The sequence below is a fragment of the Mastigoproctus giganteus genome, chromosome 6 (genome assembly GCF_048544385.1).
Source record: "Mastigoproctus giganteus isolate SK-2022 chromosome 6, ASM4854438v1, whole genome shotgun sequence".
In the NCBI taxonomy this organism is placed as follows: Eukaryota; Metazoa; Arthropoda; class Arachnida; order Uropygi; family Thelyphonidae; genus Mastigoproctus; species Mastigoproctus giganteus.
This window is the reverse complement of record NC_143580.1, coordinates 3,996,906-4,013,949: the sequence shown is the minus strand read 5'-3', so window position 1 is coordinate 4,013,949 and position 17,044 is coordinate 3,996,906. Positions and strand designations below refer to the sequence as shown.

Sequence of the window (17,044 nt, the reverse complement as noted above, 5' to 3'; positions counted from 1 at the left end):
TACTGCTTCCCATATGTAGTACTTTACATTTGTCAATGTTAAACTTCAGTTGCCACCTCTCAGCCCATCTGCTCAGCTTTTCTAGTTCCTGTTGCAGTAGCGTACTGTCATTAGTGTCATTCCTACAACTTGCCTTTCCTCAATTTGGATTTTTGCCCTCTCAGGTGATTATTCTGAGCAAGAGGAAGAATCCCATCAGCATTAAGCATGCTCAAACCATTCAAGGCTTTATACACCTCAATCAGATCACCTCGCAGGTGCCCAGTCTCCAGATGCTGCAACTTGCAACCCTGCTGCCAACATTCTTGTCGTCTGCAAACATGGACATTAAGCATGATATACTATCATCAATATCATTAATAAATACAGAACACAACAATGGACCCAACATTGAACCCTGGGGGGACTCCACTAATAACATTAGTCCATGAAGAGCAGTGTCCATTGATTACCACTCTCTGTCTTTTCCTACTCAACCATCCCTTTATCCATAGCAGCAGTTTGCCTCCAATGCCACAGTGCTCCAATTTGTGCAGCAGTCTTCCATGTTCAACAGTATCAAATGCCTTTCTAAGATACAAATATATAATATCAAAATTATTCTTTGCATCCAGTTCCTTTGTGACCACATCATAGTATTCTATCAAATTGGTCAAACAAGACTTTCCCTTTACAAATACATTGCTGTGTCCGAGCTGTAACTGAAGTCTGGTGTAGATGAACTTGCAGTACTTCTTTAACCAGTGCCTCCATTAAATACCCCTGGAACAGAAGTTAAACTAACAGTTCTGTAATTACCTGTGAATTCCCTTTGATCCTCCTTTATAAATTGGGGTCACATTTGCACAGCTTCAGTCTATGGGTACCTCTCCTGAGTCCAAGGAAGTGCTCATAATTAGGGCTAAGGGTTTGCTTACTTCCTTTACTCCCTCCTTTAATATAACTGGATAGATCCCATCAACCCCAGGTGCCTTTCTTACGGTTAACTTCAACAATTTCTCCTCCACTTTGCTCTCATTTATTACAAAATCATCTAGCTCACTGCCAGAGTTTAAAATCACCTCTGGCATTCACCTCTCTGAATAACTCCTCATGTGTCAATGTAGATGCAAAATACTCATTTAGTTTGTTAGCTACCTGAGCAGGATCATCAACAGTTGAACCATCGATATCAAGTGAACCAATCTGATTCATCCCCCTCCTCTTAGAGTTTACATAAGTAAAGAACTCTTTGCTGTTTTTCTTTGCATCCTTTGCCAAGGAATTCTTGTAATGTGCCTTGGCCTGCTTAACCTCCTTTGTGACTTGGATACAGACCAGCTTATATCTTATAAGGCCTTGAATGGGTTGAGCACGCTGAATTCTGATGGGATCCTTCCACTTGTTCAGATTACGAACCTAAGGGGGCATAAATTCAAATTAAGAAAGGACAGATGTAGAATAGATGTGTGAAAATTTGCCTTTAGCCAGCGGGTTGTTAATTGCTGGAACAAACTTCCATCCGTCGTTGTGGAAGTTGATAGGTTGAATAAATTTAAGGAGGAACTGGACAGGCATTTGGAGGGAATGGTGTGATTTTTTTTTTTTTTTTTTTTTTGCTATGCTGCATAAGCACATACACTTGCTTTCTTGCATCACATGCCACTACTACTACTATCATAGGCTTTCGTGTCACCTGTTTCGTGACACTATTATACATATAAATTAATGTTAATTTATATGTATCTCGTGCATTTTTCTTCTGTGCCACGTCTCATTAGTTCATCTGACATCCACTCAAGACTAAACCTTGAACAATATTTCTTAGTTGGTATGAAAAGCCTAGTAGCTTCTAAGATTAATTCTTTGAATGCTTCCCATTTTGAATTTACTGTTGGTAACATCATCAGTCGGTTCCACCATATAGAATTTAAACTGTCTTAGACTACCGTCGTCACCTTTACGAAAGCAAAAACCCTTCCCTTTACTCCTGATGGTAGTTACCTCTTTGAATAAATTCCACTTCAGCTCACTGTGATCACTGCTGATAATCAGATCATGAGTATTACTCCCTCTAGTTGCCTCCCAAACATGCTGCTATAGAAAACAATCATCCAATAAATCCACAAAAGCCTTGCTAGTATTTGAGTGACCAACCTACAAAGTCCAGTGAATATCTGGGAAATTAAAATCCCCCATTATAGAATACTCTGATTTACTGGCCCATTCTATTTCTCTTTACAGTTGTTTATTATACTCATCAGAGTCATTGGGCCTATAACACACTCCTACTCTCAATTTTGCTTTCGCAGTGCTTATGTCACACTAAACTGACTTGACATTGCACTGTCCACCCATGTAAACTGGATCCACTTCCTTAGATTTTTTTATGTGTTTCTTAACTAATAGCATAACCCCTCCTCCTCCTCCCTTCCTATTCAGTCTATCATTCCTGTACACATTGTACTCACCAAATTCCAGTTCTGCATTCCTTATATGTGTGTGACACCACATCTCTGATATTCCAACAATATCTGCCTTTGATGTTTTGACCAACACCTTAAATTCATCAAATTTATTTACCAAACTCCTAGCATTGGTGTATATGCAAGCATACATGCACCTGTTCCTATTCTTAGCTACCCTAACACATACCATGTATTTACTTGTTCTGCAATGACTCCCTTTACCCCCGATGTCTCTGAAATCACCTGCACCTTGTTTTCCAGGCTGCTACTCATTCCAATAGAAGCAGTGCAAGAATCACTTTCACCTCTGCCGGCATCTACTGTTAATCTGTTAGTCTGTATATCCCCCCCCCCCCCAAGCTAGCCTAGCAGTTTTCCGACCCACCTAACACTGCCTCAATAGCATCAGCAAATATTCTTGCACCCTTTCTGTTTAAGTGTATCCCATCCATTTAGAAGCAGTCTCTCCTGTCAACAAGCATAAACCAGGCTATGAAAAATTCTACCCCTTGAGCCTTGCACAATATAGACACTATTATAAAATTAATTTCCAGAATGCCATGTCTGTGTAAGGCCGTCTTAAAATCTCATGGAGGTTATTTTGATGAAAAGTTAGTATAGTTCTTAATATTAATCATTTCAATATTTTTTGCCGTAAATTTTTCAATCCTTAAAAAAAAAAAATCTTTAAATACTTTGTAGTGTGTATTTTTGTGTTAATTTAAAAAATTAATAATGAAAACTGTTGTCAAAAACTCTTGTCTAAAACTGTTGTTGCTGTAATTCCAAACTTTTTGGTTGGAGTTTGTCTGCTTTGATATTCTTTGTCAGGGACATTTTACTCTTGAATATCTTCTGGCTTAAAAACTCTTCATTCTATCAATTTATTTGTTGCCTTTACCATTCTCCCAACCCTGCAGATCAATCAGAGCTTTTTATCCTTTCTTGTAAACTCAACTCTCTCCAGTATAACTTTCCCAACAGTGAGAAAAATTTTGAAATTTACTGATTGCATAGATCTGACTGGTCAAGTTACTGTGGCTTTTTCAGTCACTAATGACCTTACACAAAACTTGTTCATTTATCTACCAGAATATGGACACTCTTACCTGCACATCCACCAACATGCTTGATCTTTCCATGCCAACAACCCTTCAAAGTACACAGTTGGTAGTGATCCTAATATTAACTCAGTGACAGCCACAACAGGGCATGCAAAATGCCAAAAAAAGAAAAAACTTGAAATTTTAAATTGCCATAAAAGTGGTATAAGTGTGAATTTTAATATTTCTTTAGCATAATTTTTACTTTTGCTTGGCATCCCTAATTTTGTTAGAATTTGAGAAGTATGTAAAAAAAATCAGATCAGAGTTTTAGGCATATTGCACATGCACGTGTGCTGGTTCATGTAATAGTGGCTTTAGCATTTGTACTACACGTGTTTTTAACAAAAATGAATATCATTGGTTGGAAAAGTTGCTTCTAGAGGGATGTAGATGTCTAATATTATTAATTTTTTTTTTTGATTTCATAGTTTACATGCCATTGTTTTAGTTTTTAAGTGTGTTATTATAATTTTCCCGTGGATAACATGATTTAGATTACAAGTCCTTGATTGATGTTGTTTGGTCATTTCTTGTTTTACTGTTGTTAGTGGACTTTATATTCTGCACAACTGATTACACCACTTACACAACTGATTGTGTAAGTGGAATTCTTATTTTAATTTTTATAAGTCTTTCTTGCCATTTTTTTTAATGCCAGTGTTCAGCTAGCACAGCTTGGGCATGCCAAATAAAGCAGTCGATAACAGGCCACTGATATGACATGAAATTTCTGAGTGCATTGCACTTCAATTCCATATGCAGCCATCTTTATTATTACATCAGCATATAATATTGATTCACCATAGAATACACACAGTTTACAGATGTCAGTATATTTGATGCCTCATATCCTTGATTCATTGCCTTAAAATTTGATTCTTGGCATTTATTATGAACAGTGACATTAGCAATTATAAAAACAAATAATTCCCCAATCTGGCATTTACTCTATATATCAATAAATATAAATCTATATAAACAATCTGTTGATGATTCTATTCATATTATTAGGGTGATGTTGGTCCCCCTGGCCCTTCTGGTTCTCCTGGACAACCAGGTTCACTGGTAAGTTTTCTTATGTATTTACTCAAATGTTATATTGTTATTAATTATTAAAGACAAGATATTTAAAAATTGCTTCCATTGTTTTATTTTTTTTATTTCTAGCTAAATAAATTTTACCATCAGTAATTATAATAATTATCCTGCCTCGGGCTTGGATATTACGATGGTGCTGTACTCTCCGGTTGGACCTCATGGCCACCATACACGAAGGAAGTAGGAAAAAACTGGTTCCTTCGTGTATTGCTCACATCATATGATATAAAAAAAAAAAATTTTTTTTAAAATAATTACTTACATTAAATTATTTGGATCCAATATACTTTGGTGAAATAATGAGCACTTAAACCTGCTTGGAGTGTAATCTGCCATGCAGATTGTAATTCTTTAATTTCTTAAAGGATTACAGGTTATTCTCAGACATTTCTTGGTACTTCCTATACCACTTCTTCAGTGACTGTAAAGACAGCAGAACTGGTAAATTATAGTGACTTGATTTACATAAAGCTATTAATCTGATTATGCATTTTTATTTGTTAAGGTTTAGTCTTGAAATAGTTAAGTAATAGCAACTAGCAAAAATTAGTTAACGATAAAATTTTAAGTTTAAATAATTTTACATTAGTTATTAATTTAGTTAATAAGATTAATAATTAAAATTAAATTAATTAACATTAAGTAAATGGATAACTATAAATGCTTACACTCTTTTAATGCTGCATTATGACACTATCAGCCTCATATAACAAGACAGTGGCTTACAATTCATTATATGTTCTGTACTGTACTCTCAAGATAAAAATGTTGTGAATTAATACCCTGGTTAAGGTCTCCTGGGGCTAATCATAGGTTAGTTTGTGACTAAGGGCGAGGGTATTTAGAATGGGAATAGATATGTAGATGTTTTAGGATTAGATATCTGTTTGGCAGCTAATATTTGTGAGCATCTTAATTGTGCGTGTGAATTTAGGATTACATCAGAGTGGGAGACAGGAGTCCTTTTTTCAAAATACACTTATTATGGTTCTTATTTTTGTTTTTTATCTGCTCTAATACTATGCTTTTGAAAAGATGTATGTGGTTATTGTCTATATGCCTTTGTTTCAGCTAATATTGTTGGTTATGCCAGTAACGTTTCCTGTACCTGTTATTGTTAGGACCTGTTAATGTTAGGTGTCCTAACACTAACAGGTGTCCTTTGATCTGCTTGCATTGACAGAGATATACAAAATGTTATGGCAGTAATGTTTTATCACAGTTGGGTCCCTACATGAAGTTTTGTTGTGATGTTCCATTATACTTTATTTTCATTCCATTTCATATTGATGTTTTGAATTCATTAACACTTATCCCAGGCCTTATATAAGCATAATTGCTCATTATTCACTAAATATTTACAAAAATTTACAACCTGTGTGCCTAAATATCAGTGTTGATAACTAGTATTTTATATAACTAGTATTTTAAGGGATGAATCAGATTGGTCCACTGGATATTGATGGTTCAACAGTTGAGGATCCTGCTCAGGTGGCTAACAATCTAAACGAGTATTTTGCATCTACATTCACGCATGAGGAGTTATTCAGGAAGGAGAATGATGTAGGTAAAGTAAACATTGGCAGTGAGCTGGATGATTTTGTAATAACTGAGAGGAAAGTGGAGGAGAGATTGTTGGGGATAAACATAAAAAAGGCACCTGGGGTGGATGGGATCTATCCAGTTATATTAAAGGAGGCAGCAAAGGAAGTAAGCAAACCCTTAGCCATAATTATGAGAGCTTCCTTGGACTCAGGGGAGGTACCTATGGACTGGAGATGTGCAAATGTGACCCCAATTCACAAAGGAGGTTCAAAGGCTGACACAAGTAATTATAGACCTGTTAGTTTAACTTCTGTTCCAGGTAAATTAATGGAGGCACTGGTTAAAGAAGCACTGCAGGATCATCTAGACAAGAATTCAGTTATAGCTCAGACGCAGCATGGTTTTGTTAAGGGCAGGTCTTGCCTGACCAATTTGATTGGATACTATGATGTAGTCACAAAAGAACTGGATGCAGGGAATAACTTTGATATTATATATTTGGATCTTAGAAAGGCTTTTGATACTGTTGCACATGGAAGACTGCTGCACAAATTGGAGCAGTGTGGCATTGGAGGCAAATTGCTGCTATGGATAAGGGGATGGTTGAGTGGCAGAAGACAGAGAGTGGTAATCAATGGACACTGCTCAACGTGGACTAATGTTATTAGTGGAGTTCCTCAAGGTTCAGTGTTGGGTCCGTTGTTGTTTTCGGTGTTTATGAATGATATTGATGATGGGATATCAAGTTTAATGTCCAAGTTTGCAGATGATACAAAGGTTGGCAGGGTCGTTAAGGACAATACTGACGCTATGCTGCTGCAACAGGATCTGGACAGGTTGAACAGATGGGCTGAGAGGTGGCAAATGAGGTTTAACATCGACAAATGTAAAGTGCTGCATATGGGAAACAGTAACCCCAGAGCAACGTATCAACTCTGCGGTACTACACTGACAGTGGTGGAGAATGAAAAGGACCTGGGGGTAATTGTGCAGGCAGATATGAAGTTCTCTGAGCAGTGCAGACGAGCTGCAAGAGTAGCTCATGGTGTCTTGTCAATGATATACAGGAATTTTTCTAGCAGGGATAAGGAGGTGATTATTCCCTTGTATAAGGCAATGGTAAGGCCACATCTTGAGTACTGTATACAGGTCTGGAGGCCTCATTTCAAGAAGGATGTAGAGCTGCTGGAACGGGTACAGAGAAGGGCAACAAGATTAGTAAATGGAACAAAGGGTTGCTCTTACGAAGAAAGGCTTAAGTTTTGCAAATTACAGAGTCTGGAGACTAGGCACCGGCGAGGTGATCTGATAGAGGTGTATAAGGCTTTGAATGGTTTGAGCATGCTCAATGCCAATGGGATTCTTCATCTTTCTCAGAATAATCACCTCAGAGGGCATAAATTCAAATTGAGGAAGGACGGATGTCGGATAGATGTGCGGAAATTTGCCTTTGGCCAGCGGTTGGTTGGTTGGTGGAACCGACTTCCATCACTGGTTGTTGAAGTTGATAGCCTAAACAAATTTAAAGCTCAACTGGACAGGTATTTCGAACGAACGGAGGGGTGAAATGGGAGTGGGGTTTTTTTTTTTTTTTTTTTTGTTTTTTTTGGCTGATGCTGAATAAGCTTGCTTTCTTGCATCATATGCCTCTGCTAATGCTAATGCTAATATATCATACTATCAATATGATAATTATCATATTGATTATGTATATAGTAGTAGTAGTAGTGGCATGTGATGCAAGAAAGCAAATGTATGAGCTTATGCAGCATCAGCCAAAAAAAAAAAAAAAATCACACCATTCCCTCCAAATGCCTGTCCAGTTCCTCCTTAAATTTATTCAACCTATCAACTTCCACAACGACAGATGGAAGTTTGTTCCAGCAATTAACCTCCCGCTGGCTAAAGGAAAATTTCTGCACATCTAATCTACATCTGTCCTTTCTTAATTTGAATTTATGCCCCCTTAGGTTCGTAATCTGAACAAGTGGAGGGATCCCATCAGAATTCAGCATGCTGAACCCATTCAAGGCCTTATACACCTCAATCAGATCACCGCGCAGGTGCCTAGTCTCCAGCCACTGCAATTTGCAGAACTTAAGCCTCTCTTGATAAGAGGATCCCTTCATTCCCCTCACCAATCTTGTTGCCCTTCTCTGTACACGCTCAAGTAAATCTACATCCTTCCTAAAATGAGGCCTCCAGACCTGTACGCAGTACTCAAGGCGTGGCCTGACCATTGCCTTATACAGAGGGATAATCACCTCCTTTTCCCTGCTAGCAAAATTCCTATATATCATTGACAAAACCCCATGTCTTTTTCATTTTCTACCACCTTAAGTGTAGTACCACACAGTTGGTACGTTTCTCTGGGGTTACTTCTACCCATATGCAGTACTTTGCATTTGTCAAGGTTAAACTTCAGTTGCCACTTCTTAGCCCATCTGCCCAAATTATCTAGATCCTGTTGCAGTAGCACACTGCCATTACTGTCATTAACAACCCTGCCAACCTTTGTATCATCTGCAAACTTCGACACTAAGCCTGATATACCTTCATCAATATCATTGATAAATATACAAAACAACAGTGGACCCAACACCGAACCCTGTGGGACTCCACTAAAAACATTAGTCCAAGAAGAGCAGCACCCATTGATTACCACCCTCTGTCTTCTCCCACTTAACCATCCTTTTATCCATTGTAGCAACTTACCCTTAATACCATTCTGCTCCAATTTGTACAATAGTCTTCCATGCGCAACAGTGTCAAAAGCTTTCCTGAAATCCAAATATATGATATCAAAATTATTTTTTGCATCCAGTTCCTTTGTAACCACATCATAATATCCTATCAAATTTGTCAGACAAGACTTTCCCTTAACAAACCCATGCTGTCTGAATTATTGCTGCAGTCTTGTCTAGATGATCCTGCAATGCATCTTTAACCAGCGACTCCATTATTTTACCCGGAACAGAAGTTAAACTAACTGGTCTGTAATTACTCGTGTCACCCTTCGATCCCCCTTTGTGAATTGGGGATACATTTGCACATCTCCAGTCCGTGGGAACCTCCCCTGAGTCCAAGGATGCTCTCATAATTATGGCTAAGGGTTTGCTTAGTTGCTTTGCCGCCTCCTTTAATATAACTGGATAGATCCCATCTACCCCAGGTGCTTTTCTTACGTTTAACTTCAACAGTTTCTCTTCCACTTTGCTCTCAGTTATTACAAAATCATTAAGTATCCTGCTACAATTTGATAACCTTCTGCCATTTTCAAACCTTAATAATTCCTCACGTGTGAATGTTGATGCAAAATACTCATTCAGTTTGTTTGCTATCTGAGCAGGATCATTAACAGTCGAACCATCGATGTCAAGTGGACCAATCAGATTCATCCCCTTCCTTTTAGAGTTTACATAAGTAAAGAAATCCTTGCTGTTTTTCTTAGCATCTTTTGCCAAGGATTTCTCGTAATCTGCCTTCGCCTGCCTAACCTCCTTTGTAACTTGGTTACAGATTAACTTGTAGCTATCATAGGCTTCTGTGTCACGTGTTAATTTGTATGCATCCCATGCATTTTTCTTCTCTGTTGCGAGTCTCATTAGTTCCTTTGACAACCATTTAGGCCTATACGTTGAACAATATTTCTTAATAGGTATGAAACTTTTAGTAGCATCCACGATTAATTCCTTGAATGCTTCCCACTTAGAATTTACTGTTGGTAACATCATCAGTTGATTCCACTGTACAGAATTTAAAAACTGTCGGAGACCACTGTACTCGCCTTTACAGAAGCAAAAACCCTTTCCTTTACCCCTGATGGTAATTACACTGTGATCACTGCCACCTAGTGGTTCTTTTATCTGCAAATTCCTAATACATGAATGATCACTGCTGATAACCAGATCAAGAGTATTACTTTCTCTGGTTGCCTCTCGAACTTGCTGCTGCAGAAAACAATCATCCAATAAATCCACAAATGTCTGACTAGTGTGTGAGTGCCCAACCCACAAGTTCCAGTCAATATCTGGGAAGTTGAAATCCCCCATTATAAGACATTCCAATTTACTAACCCACTCTATTTCTCTGTACAATTGTTCATTGTACTCATTCGAGTCATTAGGCCTATAACACACTCCTACTCTTATTTTTGCTTTCACAGTGCTTATGTCACACCAAACTGACTCAACAGTGCACTGTTCATCTATATCAACTGGATGCACTTCTTTTGATTTTATGTTTTTCTTAATTAACAGCATAACACCTCCTCCCTTCCTATCCTGTCTATCCTTTCTGTACACATTGTACTCCCCAAATTCCAGTTCAGCATTCCTTATATCAGTGTGACACCATGTCTCTGATATCCCAACAATATCCGCCTTTGATGTCTTGACAACACTTCAAATTCATCAAATTTATTTACTATACTTCTAGCATTGCTATACATGCAAGCATACATGCTCCTACTCCTATTCTTTGTTACCCTAACACATCCCATATACCCACCCGTTCCACGATGAACACCACCCGTCCCTGAAACCCCCAATACCCCACGCTCCAGGTCGCTACTTATTCTAATAGAAGTTGTGCAAGAATCACCTTCACCTCTGCCTACGGCTACTGTTAAACTATTAGTCCTTGTATCCCCCCAAGCTATCAGTTTTCCAACCCACCCAACACTGCCCCGATAGCATCAGCAAATATTCTTGCACCCTTTCTATTTTTAAGTGTATCCCATCCCCGTAGAAGCAGTCTCTCCTGTTAACAAGTACAGTCCAGGCTGAAAAAAATTCTATCCCTTGAGCCTTGCACAATCTTTCCAGGGCCGAATTGATCGACAAGGCTCTCATCATATACTCTCTCCTATCGTGTCTGGGCAGAATTGCAGACACTTTCAAATCCAACCCTAATTCACTGCTTTTTTTCATCAGTGACCTGTACTTGTCAAGTAATTCTGCCGGTCTCCTACTCTTGATATCATTAGTGCCAACGTGTACAACTATATCACCTTTTGTGCCCTTAAAAGATGATATCTGCTCTACAACGTCATCAACCTTTGCCCCTGGCAGACATACCCTGGTCCTGTTCCACCTATCCTTTTTACAAAGCATGTTCCCCGTTTCCCTGACAATAGAGTCACCAACAACTACTAGTTCCTGAGGGACCAGTGCATTCTGCCTTGGGGGTTGCCGCTGTGTTGCGTGATGACCAAGTGCGAGCTCTGGCGTTGATGTGGGCAGCTGAGAGCCTGATGGGCCCCTCAATTTAGATCTTTCGAGGGCATCCACCCTGTCCTTCAAACTCTCATATAGGCCCATAACAACGCTGAGTTGTCACCTGATTTCCTTACACTCCTTACATCACGCACACACACAAAGACATCCCCCATGGCAATATCATGTTCCGTTCCAGATAGTTTGGCAAACATTTCACAAGTCGCCCATTTTTTTAGGCTGTGATGCATTGGAGAATCGCCCCCCTCAGTTCTCCCCCAAGTCACAGCGCTCCTGCCACTTTGTGCCCATTGCTTTGCTGCTCTAGTTTGGAGCATGATACTTTAAATTAATAAAATCAATAAATTAAATTAATTAAATGTCAATATTACGCTACCTAATAGAAACAGTGAAGCGTATTACTGTTTCTATAATTATACATTAGATCTACCTAGCTACCTCAATTAAAAATTTGAATCCCCTATCACTATATACAAAAACAATGCCTGCAATATTCGAATGAAATAACGGTTTTATAACGTATTACGTATATCTACAAAAACTGTTTATATAAATTAAAATAAAAATAACCAGCGTAATTAAAACTATAAGACTACGTATTAAGTACAATATAAAATAACAATTATGTAAATAAAAAGCAAACACTTATCGTTTTTTTCAGAGCCTATAATTCGCAGCTGTATTTTATTATTATTATTATTACATTGTTTAAATCATTATTCCTTTTCATATTCTTTCCACTTTCAGCATCTTCCTTTCTTATACTTCTACTTTCTTCTCCTTACTTCTAGTTTGGCATCCTGCACAATGAACACTTCAGCTCAATGTTCTGATATTAAAAAAAAAAAATTTTTATATTATCATATTTTAACTGAAGTCAATAACTAGCCAATTAGAACATTATTCTTCATTTTCCCTTCCAGCAAACCTCAAGTATTTGAACAGATTAAGGTACTGTATTTTATTAATGGATTCCAGTTAATAAAATTTTCCATTTGAAATCCTATCTTTATCTTAATGTGTATATACTTGAGTGTGACCTCGGCAGTCATGTTTTGTCAAATCTCATCTTATATTCTAGTTTATTGTTTCTCCAATACTCACCATAAGTATTAGCATTAGTAGAGGCACATGATGCAAGAAAGCAAGCTTATACAGCATCAGCCAAAAAAAAACAAAAAAACCCTTCCCATTTCACTGATCCATTCATTCCAAATGTTTGTCTAGTTTTGCCTTGAATTTATTTAAGCTATCAACTTCCACAACAGCAGATGGAAGTTTGTTCAGGCAATCAACTACCTGCTGGCTAAAGGCAAACTTCCACAGATCTATTCTACAATTGTCTTTCCTCAGTTTGAATCTATGCCCCCTCAGGTTTGTAATGTGAGCAAGAGGAAGAATCCCATCAGCATTGTGCCTGCTCAATTCATTTAAGGCCTTATACACCTCAATCAGATCGCCTCGCAGTGCTGCAATTTGTAGAACTTAAGCCTTTCTTCATAAGAGCACTCCTTTGTTCCCTTCAACAGTCTTGTTTCCCTTCTCTGTACTCGTTCTAGCAACTCTACATCCTTTTTAAAATGAGGCTTCCAGACCTGTATGCAGCACTCAAGGTGTGGCCTGACCATTGCCTTATACAAGGGGATAATCACCTCCTTATCCCTGCTCGCAAAAATCCTGTATATCATTGACAAGACACCATGACCTAGTCTGCACTGCCTTAGAAAATTCCATATCTGACTGCACAATTACCCCCAGGTCTCTTTCATTCTCCACTACTCTGAGTGTAACACCACGTAGTCTGGGATTACTGCTACCCATATGCAGTACTTTGCATTTGTCAATGCTAGACTTCATTTGCCACTTCTCAGCTCATCTTTTCCAGATCCTGTTGCAGCAGCATACTGTCATTACTGTTATTAACAACCCTGCCAACCTTTGTATCATCTGCAAACTTTGACATTAAGCTTGATATACCTTCACCAATATCATTGATAAATATACAAAACAACAATGGGCCCAATACCGAACCCTGAGGGACACCACTAATAACTGGGGGAATAAATGAGGGAATACTAATAAAGTCTGTATTAACCTGCTGAGTAGTAGGTTCTGTTATGTACATAAGCTGGAGAGCTTGCTCTCTTGGTATCTAATGGAATTTTTAATGTGTCTGCCTTAAATTCACAAAAAAAAAAAGAAAAAAAAAAAAAAGCCATCAACACTTATAATGAATGTTTATAGGATATGTATAAATAAGATATGCAAAGTTATCAAATTTCTCGAAGTTTTTACATTCTGTAAAAAATTTGAGAACTTTGGTGTGTTTATGTCTTTAAACTAAGTTTAGTTAAAAGACATAAACATAAATAGCATTAATTCCAAAAAATATCATGATCTTAGAATTACAGATTTTGGACAGCATTACATCATTATAGTAATACATCAGTGCTTCCCCAGTCCAAAGATTCATCCCTTGCATCTAATGAAGCCTTAATAATTAGCCCTAATGGTTTGATGAAATATTCAGTGGTAAAAAAAATATAGGTGACGGTATGGATTTAGAAACCTCATTGGATATCTCACATATATTTGTTAATTTTATTTTATTTTGCTGATTTATGTTTATCCCCTCATTTTTTTTCTCTAAAATTCCCTGCCCCTCGTACTTCTCCTTCAACCCCTGCACGGTACTAAGTACTATAGGTTTTGATACCTTTCGTGTTTTGGGTTTTCATAAAAAAAAAATTAAATAACATACATTATGTACACTGATACACTGTGCTGAAGCATACAGAATCATGATATATTAGATTTACAGTATTATATTCTTGCCATTTATCCATAAACTGAAAAACTGTGCCATAAGATTTCTGTATTCATTTAGTTGAAATGGAGTATGTTATGAGTTCTGTCACACATTATATTTATAGAATTTCCCCATGATCATGGCACTCCTATGTGTTCATACTAAAGTAGGATAAAAAATGCAGATCTTATGGGTGTAAATATGGGTTTAGGAAAATTTTCTTAAAATAAACCATCTAGTAAAATAACTTAAGTCATTTAGATTTTTTATGTTTTAGTTAATTCTAACAATGTATTGCACACCTTAAATTTTATTCATTTAAAAGTCCAAATTTATTTGTATAATTTTTTCAAGGGACCTTCAGGAGAAAAAGGAGAAAAGGGAGACAGGGGACGAAGAGGTGTAAAGGTAAATATTATTATTGTATTTATTTGACTATTTAGTAGATATTGCATTACAGCTATCATATTGGCAAAATAATATATTGTTATGCTAGCATAATTAATGGCAAATTGTTCAATAAGGATCCAAATTATACCAAAGATCATCAAAGGCAAAAATAAAATTTTTGAAAAAAGCTATAAAGTTATATTTATGAAGCAATAATTTATCCTTCACATGTAATCAGTATATTTTCATTGAAGAAGCCAGATTGTAAATTCCTTAAATACTAGTATAATGTAATCTCTTATGTGGATTTATGCAAATCTCTTTAAAATGATGCAGATTGATTCCATGCTAATAAGAAAGTCAGTAGTTTGATTAAGGAATTCATGTATTATAAATTTCTATTTATAATCTGTACAGCTGCAGTCAGAGGAATTCATAATCTCTCTCTCTCTCTCTCTCTCTCTCTCTCTCCACACACAACCAAAGAAAAATTCTCTCTTATCATGATTAATTTATACCAAATAGTTTTTAATTACAGAATTAATACAGATGGAAATCAAATTTTTATATATATATATACAAATGAAAAATTTTCTCTACTTTTTCTGTATGATTAGGGACATCGAGGTCAGATGGGACGTCCAGGTCGTAAAGGTGATCCAGGTGAAAAAGGAGAAAAGGGCGACAGAGGTCCTGCAGGACCAGGTGGAGTGAAAGGTGATACAGTAAGTGTTTATTTTATTCTAAAAACAAAATTTTACTAAAGTCTTCAAATCACTTTTATTAGCAATATTATTGTGTTATACAGAACTCAGTATAAAATTGTAAAGTATTTTTGACATATTTATTAACTCTGTTATGTAAAGAAAGAGCACCTATTATGATAAAAAAAAAAAAAATTAATATGTGTGCTATTTGAGCTGGACCCTAAGATTACATTTTAGGGTTTAGCTTAACTAGTCATACATGTGACTTTTAGAATTATCATTAGCAAAGGCACATGATGTAAGAAAGCAAGCTTATATAGCATCAGCCAAAAAAAAAAAAAAAAAAAAAAAAACCACACCCTACTCATTTCACCCATCCATTCACTCCAAATGTATGTCTAGTTCTGCCTTGAATTTATTTAAGTTGTCAACTTCTAAAATGACAGATGGAAGTTTGTTCAAACAATCAACCACTGACTAAAGGCAAACTTTGGCACATTCATCCTACAACTGCCTTTTCTCAATTTGAATTTATGTCCCCTCAGGCAATTATTCTGAGCAAGAGGAAGAATCCCATCAGCATTGAGTATGCTCAAACCATTTCAGGCTTTATACACCTCAATCAGATCACCTCTCAGGTGCCTAGTCTCCAGACACTGTAATTTGCAAAACTTAAGCCTTTCTTCGTAAGAGCAACCCTTCTCCACTTTACTCTCAGTTATTACAAGATTATCTAGCTTACTGCCAGAGTTTAATACATCTCTGGCATTCCCCTCCTTGAATAACTCCTCATGTGTGAATGTAGATGCAAAATATCCATTTAGTTTGTTAGCTACCTGAGCCGGATCATCAATAGTTGAACCATCGATATCAAGTGATTCATCTGATTCATCCCCTTCTTTCTAGAGTTTACATAAGGAAAGAACTCTTTGCTGTTTTTCTTTGCATCCTTTGCCAAAGATTTCTCGTCATTTGCCTTTGCCTGCCTAACCTCTGTTGTGACTTGGTTACAGACCATCTTATATCTGTCTTAGGCTTCTGTGTCACCTGTTAATTTATATGTATCCCATGCATTTTTCTTCTCTGCCACATGTCTAATTAGTTCATCTGACATCCATTTAGGCCTAAATCTCTAACAATATTTCTTAGTTGGTATGAAAAGCCATAAGCTAGTAGCTTCCAAGATTATTTCTTTGAATGCTTCCCATTTTGAATTTGCTGTTGGTAACATCATCAGTTGGTCCTACCGTATAGAATTTAAATACTGTCTCAGACCACCGTAGTCACCTTTACGAAAGCAAAAACCCTTCCCTTTACTCCTGATGGTAGTTACCTCTTTGAGTAAATCCCACTTCAGAACACTGTGATCACTGCCACTTAGTGGTTCCTTTATCTACAGATTTTTAATTCATGAAGAATCACTATTGATAATAAGATCAAGAGTGATCAAGAGTATTACTCCCTCTAGTTGCCTCTCCAACATGCTGTTGTAGAAAACAATCATCCAGTAAATCCACAAAAGCCTTGCTAGTGTGTGAGTGACCAACCCACAAATTCCAGTCAGTATCTGGGAAATTAAAATCTCCCATTATAAGACACTCTGATTTGCTGTCCTACTCTATTTCTCTGTACAGCTGTGTATTATACTCATCAGAGTCATTAGGCCTATAACACACTCCTACTCTCAATTTTGCTTTCCCAGTGC

The 17,044-nt window shown here is 37.0% G+C and overlaps 1 protein-coding gene across 1 annotated transcript in view; it reads left to right on the top strand.

Moving 5' to 3' along the window:
• The window catches only part of LOC150083829 (uncharacterized), a 607,249-nt gene that overhangs the window by 533,709 nt on the left and 56,496 nt on the right, over positions 1 to 17,044 (top strand). Inside the window, exons 52-54 of the mRNA XM_090375392.1 lie at positions 4,565 to 4,618; positions 14,597 to 14,650; positions 15,250 to 15,357. Coding sequence (XP_090231518.1) covers positions 4,565 to 4,618; positions 14,597 to 14,650; positions 15,250 to 15,357 — 216 coding nt within the window. The remainder of the gene's footprint in view (positions 1 to 4,564; positions 4,619 to 14,596; positions 14,651 to 15,249; positions 15,358 to 17,044) is intronic.